The 8206-nt window shown below is 33.4% G+C and overlaps 2 protein-coding genes across 2 annotated transcripts; both read left to right on the top strand.

Moving 5' to 3' along the window:
- Nucleotides 1–489: 489 nt before the first annotated feature.
- On the top strand, nt 490–4736 carry LOC113867969 (putative calcium-transporting ATPase 13, plasma membrane-type). The gene is made up of 2 exons (XM_027503499.1): nt 490–551; nt 754–4736. The coding sequence occupies exon 2, from the start codon at nt 823–825 to the stop codon at nt 3784–3786; it is 2964 nt and encodes a 987-aa protein (XP_027359300.1). The 5' UTR covers nt 490–551; nt 754–822; the 3' UTR covers nt 3787–4736.
- An 885-nt stretch (nt 4737–5621) lies between these two features.
- LOC113867685 (protein GLUTAMINE DUMPER 6-like) lies at nt 5622–5969 on the top strand. The gene has a single exon (XM_027503113.1). It carries the CDS (start codon nt 5622–5624, stop codon nt 5967–5969), a length of 348 nt encoding a protein of 115 aa, XP_027358914.1.
- The last annotated feature ends 2237 nt before the right edge of the window (nt 5970–8206 follow it).

The raw sequence follows: 8206 nt of genomic DNA, 5'->3' as shown, positions 1-8206 counted from the left end.
ATTTAAATAAAATATACAATTTAAAATATTAAGAACAATTTACAAAATTTAACATGTAAAAAATTGAAAGGAATATTTTTTATAAATAAACTTCACTAATTTTCTGTTTCCTTTTTCGATTGATTAGTTAAAAATATTAACTGGAACTTTCATGTTTAATACTTGGGATGTCAATATTAATACAAAGTTTTGGAAAGAAGAAAAGAAAAGAAAACGAAAGAACGCAGAAAGGCCAAAAAGGCATACGAAACTCATACTTCGTCGGAGCTTCCTGATTCCAAACGTTGCAACTAAATTGAAAGTACTAATTGATAATTGAATCCTCGTAGATTACGTCACCAAAAGCCGAAAACAAATATGAAAGTATCATTCATTTCATGGTGAACAAATGAGTCATTCTCTTGGATATTAAGAAATCTCCATTTGAAGTAAACGCGTAGTATTGTTACTATATAAGCTACCCTTGTTCATCAGGATGTAAATATCAAAGTTTAGTTTATCCAATATCCAATATTTTTGGACCCCTCGACTTCATATTACATACATCAGTTGTACGTACTAAGCATTGGCCATTGCTTACTCTATTGTCCCAATACAAATTGTGTGAGAATTTTAGTTTCAATCTTCTAATTCGTTGCCTTTTCAATACAGTGTGTTTCTGCTCTTCATTTTACTATTATTTTGTTTCCTTTAGTTTTCTACTTAATTCTGTTCTGGAAAACCATGTCAATGACGTTTCTAACAAATTTGAAGCGCATTGAGGTAATACTCAATGCACCAAACACCAACAGTGCACCCAACAAAAGATGGCACTCTGCATTCATGACCATATATTGTTCCCGAGCACTTATGTCACACTTCACTCTCAACAGAAAAACCAAACACAAATCAAAAGCCTCACCTTCACCATCTTTCACCGTGGTTGATTTGAATCCACAGCAACATGCCTTTGGTATTAACCAAACAAGCCTCAGCGACATAATCAAAGGAAAAAAGCTCAAGAACCTTAAAAACATTGGTGGGGTTGAAGGGGTGGCTACAGCCCTTGAAACCAACGTTGAGTATGGTATCAAAGGTGATGATGATGCTGAAGACATCTCACGTAGGAAACAAGTGTTTGGTTCCAACACTTACAACAAACCACCCGCCAAAGGTTTCTTTCACTTTGTGGTTGAGGCCTTTAAGGATGTCACAATTCTCATCCTCTTGGCTTGTGCAGCTCTTTCCCTTGGCTTTGGCATCAAGGAGCATGGCCTCAAAGAAGGTTGGTATGATGGTGGAAGCATTTTTCTTGCTGTGTTTATTGTCATTTCCTTGTCTTCAATAAGCAACTTTAGACAGAATAGACAATTTGACAAGTTGTCTCAAGTGAGCAATGATATACAAATTGACGTGGTGAGAAGTGGGAGGAGGAAAATAATCTCAATCTTTGAGATTGTAGTTGGTGATGTCATTTGCTTGAAGATTGGAGATCAAGTACCGGCAGATGGGTTATTCATAGAAGGACATTCACTAAGCGTGGATGAATCAAGCATGACTGGGGAGAGTGATCATGTTGAGGTTAATAGACACCACCACCCATTCTTGTTCTCTGGCACAAAGGTTGCAGAAGGGTATGCTAAAATGCTTGTTACTTCAGTTGGTATGAACACAACATGGGGCCAAATGATGAGCTCAATTAGCCGTGATATTGATGAGCAGACCCCTTTGCAAGAAAGGCTTAACAAACTTACATCAGCCATTGGGAAGGTAGGTTTGCTTGTGGCTTTCCTTGTGCTTGTTGTTTTGTTGGTTCGTTACTTCACAGGTAACACAGAGGATGATAAAGGGGTTAGAGAGTTCAATGGAAGCAAGACCAAGTTTGATGACATAATGAATGCTGTTGTGGGAATTGTTGCTGATGCTGTTACCATTGTCGTTGTTGCAATCCCTGAGGGTCTGCCACTAGCTGTTACTCTAACACTCGCTTATTCAATGAAGAAAATGATGGCTGACCAAGCAATGGTGAGAAAGCTCTCTGCATGTGAGACCATGGGGTCTGCCACCACAATTTGTACTGATAAAACAGGCACTCTCACACTCAACCAAATGAAGGTGACCAAGTTTTGGCTTGGCCTAGAACCTGTGGCAGAAAGTGCGTACTCAAAAGTTGCACCATTTGTTCTTCAGCTGATCCAAGAAGGAGTGGCTCTTAACACAACAGGTAGTGTGCACAAGTCTAACAAATCAGGTTCTGAATTTGAGTTTTCAGGTAGTCCCACAGAAAAAGCAATCCTATCATGGGCTGTCTTGGAATTGAACATGGAAATGGAGCACATGACAAGAAGCTGTTCTATCATTCATGTTGAGACCTTCAACTCAAAGAAGAAAAGAAGTGGAGTTTTGTTGAGAAGAAAAGCAGACAACACAGTGAATGCACACTGGAAAGGAGCAGCAGAAATGGTACTAAAGAAGTGTTCAAAATACTATGATGCTGCTGGCATTGTGAAAGATCTTGACAATGATAGCATGTTGAAGTTTGAAAGCATTATTCAAGGTATGGCAGCTAGTAGTCTTCGTTGTATCGCTTTTGCACATGTAGAGGTTGAAGAAAAAGAACTAGGAGACGAAGAAGGCAACACAATGGTGAAAGACAATGGTTTAACCTTGTTAGGCCTTGTTGGTATTAAGGATCCATGTCGTTCAGAGGTGAAGACAGCTGTGGAAGCTTGCCAACAGGCTGGTGTAAATGTGAAAATGATCACAGGTGACAATGTTTTCACTGCAAAGGCTATAGCAACCGAATGCGGCATTCTTCGGCCTAATCAAGACACAGTTGGAGCAGTGGTTGAAGGAGAGGAGTTTCGAAATTACACACCTGAAGAGAGATTGGAGAAAGTGGATAAAATCTGTGTTATGGCAAGATCCTCTCCTTTTGACAAACTTCTAATGGTTCAATGCCTAAAACAAAAGGGTCATGTAGTTGCTGTCACTGGTGATGGCACAAATGATGCACCAGCACTCAAGGAAGCTGATATTGGTCTCTCTATGGGAATTCAAGGCACTGAAGTGGCCAAAGAGAGTTCAGATATTGTCATATTGGATGACAATTTTGCCTCAGTTGTCACAGTGTTAAGGTGGGGAAGATGTGTTTATAATAACATCCAAAAGTTCATTCAGTTTCAATTGACAGTGAATGTTGCAGCACTTGCTATCAACTTTGTAGCAGCAGTTTCAGCAGGTGAAGTGCCACTCACAGCAGTGCAATTATTATGGGTGAACTTGATCATGGACACATTAGGTGCATTAGCTCTTGCGACAGAAAAGCCTACCAAGGAGTTGATGGACAAACCACCAGTAGGTAGAACAAAACCTCTTATCACCAATGTTATGTGGAGGAATCTATTAGCTCAAGCTTTGTACCAGATAACAGTTTTGCTGACCCTTCAATTCAAAGGTGAGTCTATCTTTGGTGTGACATCAGGAGTAAATGACACATTGATTTTCAATACATTTGTTCTTTGCCAAGTGTTCAATGAGTTCAATGCAAGGAAGATGGAGAAGAAGAATGTTTTCAAAGGCATACATAGGAGCAAGTTGTTTTTGGGAATTATTGGTATAACAATAGTCCTTCAGGTGGTGATGGTTGAGTTTCTTAAGAAGTTTGCTGATACAGAGAGGCTAAATTGGGGGCAATGGGCTATTTGCATTGGTCTTGCTGCAGTTTCCGGGCCAATTGGTTGGGTTGTGAAGCTGATACCTGTCCCAGATAGACCATTACTCAATTTTTTGAGTATGAAGAGATGAAGACATAGCCATGCAGGGTGGTGTCTTGTGTGATCTGTGTTCTCTCAAATCATTATTTAGAGAGGCAACATTTGTTGGATATTGGTTGACTTTGAAAGATATAAATAATCATGTAAACATAGGATCGTTTTATTTGTACTATGCATATTTGTTGAGTTACAAATTCTTTGATTCTTTCATCATACATATTGTAAATTTATAACATATATTCCAATATTACAGATTGAGAACAGTTTATAATATAAAAAAATACCTCTATGCACATAATTTCAGGGGTAGGAACTAGGAACGGAAAATTGCTGGGGGTTGGATCACTTCAATGCCGTTGTTGTCAAATTCTTGGAGCACCATTTTTCCATTTGGCTTAAAAATCATTTGCGGCACAGGCCAGCGTCATATGTTAGCTAATAAAAGTCTCAAATTAAAGAGCATATAATTAAGAGTTATGAGTATTAATTGTCAAGACTTTTTAAGATAAACAGGTCACTCAAGTTTAAAGTTTATTCTCTCCTTGTACAATCAAATTGGACCCATAATCAATTCTAATATAAGTATTAGAGATTGGTAAAAAAAAAAAAAAACTTGAAAAAAATAGCAAAAAATGAAAGGCCTATTTTTTTTTTTTTAAAAAAAGTCAATCCAAATGAAAAATAAAAAGTAAAAATAAACCTAGGATATCTAAGAAAACTCAAAAGGAGGAGGATAAGTTGAAGCAATAAAAAAAATATAAAAACCAGACCAATAACGAAGTCTCAAACTTGAAATACAAGAACATACTAAAAAAATTTTAAAATACAAGTCTGAACTAGATCAAAGCTGACTTGAGGAGGAGTTTTAGATAATAAAGAAATTAAAGAGTAAATAAAAAACAGGATTGGCCATGTACTCATCTACACACGAGCACTCCCAAAAGAAATTTGTACTATTTACAAAATAGAAAAACCATTGCCTTTCACCCAAAAAAAAAAAAAAAAACTTGAAAAGTCTAAGACAATCATATGTATTTTTGAAAAATTACAAATTGGGGTTGAGACTGAATAGGTGGTGCATAGATCAGATGGTGCTAGACGTTGCAGCAACCACCAGCTGCAAACTCTAGCTGCTTATGATCATGTGGTTGACAAAAAAAGAAGAATATTATAAAGATTTTGTAAGCTATGTCAACTAGCAAGTCTAAATCAATTGCATAACACAACCGAAAGATATTTTTCTTTTGTCCCTCTATATTCACCAGTGATTGATATATTGGAAACTGTTGGGAGTTAGGCAAGATATCTTGTTCGTTTACTAAGGGGAACAACAAAGTGAAGGTTGATATTTTATCATTTCCAGTTACCGTAGCTAGAGACTCCTAAAGATGAGAAATTTCTTGGATGCATCTTCCCATATTTTGGCTACTTAAACTGCAGCTTTTTTGCATATGAACAATTTTATACAAGAAAATTAGGCCTGCCTGTTATTTGGTAAACCAGAATCTGGTAAAAAAATTTTAAGGCAACAAACATCAAAACTGTTGATTTTAATAAATGAAATAAAATAAATTAAAAAACAAAAAAAATGTTAATTTTGGAAAACAGGAAAAGTATTAATACGATTTCTAAGTGCTTATTTCATATTAAGCACTTCTGAGCTCTGAAATCATTAATGTTTTGCACTTTTGACCTCCGCATTAAGCATCTAGGCAAGCATAAAACAGAATCTTCTCCCAATGCCAAAAGGGTACTTTTGTATTTCAAAATGTACCATTTCTACTATAAATTCTGGTAGCATCACTACCTCACTTCATTCCACTACAACTTCACGATTAATTCTACCAATATAGAGAGATTGGAGACATGAGGCCAATAAACGGTTCATCACCTGCCAGTGAGATTAGGACATGGAGGTCTCCAATTCCTTACCTCTTTGGAGGCTTAGCTATAATGATGGCTTTGATTTCTTTGGCATTGGTGATCCTTATTTGCTTCCACAAAAAGCATGCTTCTCAATTAACAGCTGAAGGTGAAAACATCAAACATGCAATACCCCTTAACATAGAGACTGACTCTGAGCCCAAGATACTTGTGATCATGGCAGGAGATGACAAACCCACCTACCTTGGTAAACCAATCACTCCTTCAACTTATTGTAGCTGTGAAGTTGAACCAATCACTTCATCAAGCTCAAGCAGTGAACGAGGTTAACCATTGGACATGCTAGAAAGTACAAAATGTTACCATAGTTCTTGTTCCTTTTCATATTCCATTGGTTTTAAGGTCACCAAATATGTAAATTGACTGTGACTTGTGAGTCCATGTGGATTTTTGTTTCATAATGAAGGATCATGCGTAGTTTATTTATTTTGCTACTAATTTAACCTAACCAGTTATTTTACCAAGCCCTTTCCACCTTTTATTTTTTGTGCTTCAGATTTTTTAGTACATGCTTATGCTATTAAGTGATCCAAAGTAGATCATGCCATGAAAAACAATTATAATTAAATTGTTTGGTATGAAAAAAATAAATAAAGAAAAAGGGAAGGGATACTTTTTATAAAGACATTCTTGTCCTTAGATAAAAACAAAAATATATTATACTCAAATAAAAGAAAGAAGCATACCTATAACACATACATTCTTTCTCTATTTTCATGCTATACCAACAAGACATTAGAATGTATATTATCTTTAGTGGCCTTTCCTTTCTTCGCAATTTCTCTTATTCCAAATCAAGCTTAAAGAGGATGCTAAATTTGAAAGGGATGATGTAGTTTGCTCGATATAGTGTATATTTAGTTTACTTTATTTTAGAGAATGATATTTTAAATTTTTAAAATGAAATAAAAAATAAACAACTATTTTTAAAATTTAGATTGAATCAATCACGTTATTAATAACAAACTGAACTACTTAAAAGCAAAATAAAACATTTTGCATATTAGCATGCATCAATATCAGATCGAGGTCATAAGTATTGGGTACATTCATTTCTATCAAATAAGCATTCATACTTAATATTACTTCTGGTTTTAAATCTAAGATGTTTTAATTACTTTACAACAATTTAAAAATATAGCTAATTTTATTAATAAATAAATTCATCAATAATTTGAATTTTCAAAACATTATCCTTAAATTGGGATTTATTGTCTTACTCTCTTACTATTTAGCTAACTACTTTGTCTCTATTAAGGGTGTTTTTGAATGAAAATAATTAATGTAAGAAATAACTTGTAAAGAATTTTATAAAACACATTATTACAAAAATTTGAAAATAATAACGAGCTTTACTTGTTTATTTCTTAAAATTTCAATAAAACATGCGAAAATCAGATCAGTTGAGTCTCCAAGGGATGTTGCCAAGCCCACTAAACAAGTTAATGTATCTGGACATAATGCACCTAGACGCAAGAGCAAGAAAAATGATGAGGAACAAATATAGAAACAATATTAGGTGTTATATAAAGTTGTAGGTGAAAAAATTTATAAATTTTTCTATTAAAAAATTACAAAATAGTAAAATTATGTTAGAAAATAAAAAGTATGAATTTTATTAAAGTTATGTATTTTTTTTTTCTTTCTCATACTATTACTTCTAAAATAGAAAATAAAGAGAAGAGTTCTTCATCTTTTCCAGAACTTAGCAGGCATTAAAAAAAAAAAATTGCAAATGAGAGTATTATAATCATATTTACGAATATGGATGGAGTGTAAAACCTCCTCAGGAGAGAAGAATCTTTGGTAAGTTGATGGTCAAAGTATTTATGGGCTGGCATTGAAGTCACAAAGCTCATCAAAATTTCACAGGAAAGTGGCATTGGATACAAGAATCTAGGCATCGGAATGTGGAAACCTTTTGTGTTCTGTAACGTGGACTTTGTTTAACAGTTAAAATATTATACTTCTTCATCCCATCTTTTTATAAAAATCTTTTTATAAAAAATAAAAGACTATAAAAATAATTAAATCATTTATATTTTTTATAAATATAAATTTTATTCTAAAAATATCCATAATATCAAATATTATAGTTAATAATTTATACAATTAATAATATTAATAAAAAAATAAATTTTTTTTAACAATTAATATTTTTTGAATTTATTATAATAAAGAATAAAGAAATGTTTCATTTTATTTTTTATAAAAAAAGACTAAAGTGGTAATATTTGCTAAAAACATTAAGTTTAAATGTTCAACTCAACGGAGTGAAGGAAAGAAAAATATTTTAATAAAGGAAAATTGGTGAATAGAAAGAAAATAAAAATAATATATATATATATATATATAAGCTTTTTACTTTGGATTTTTTTATTAAGAATACCAGTTTTATAATTTTTTTCTTTAAAGTTAATATTTTGTACGTTTTAGAAAAAAGGAATTTATATCTCCAACGGCTAATGCTTATTTATCACATATTATATTTTTTAATTAAAATTTTT

Source organism: Abrus precatorius, unplaced genomic scaffold (genome assembly GCF_003935025.1).
Source record: "Abrus precatorius isolate BTA unplaced genomic scaffold, Abrus_2018 Scaffold5, whole genome shotgun sequence".
NCBI lineage: Eukaryota > Viridiplantae > Streptophyta > Magnoliopsida > Fabales > Fabaceae > Abrus > Abrus precatorius.
The sequence above is the reverse complement of the archived record's forward strand: the minus strand, read 5'-3'. Positions and strand labels throughout refer to the sequence as shown.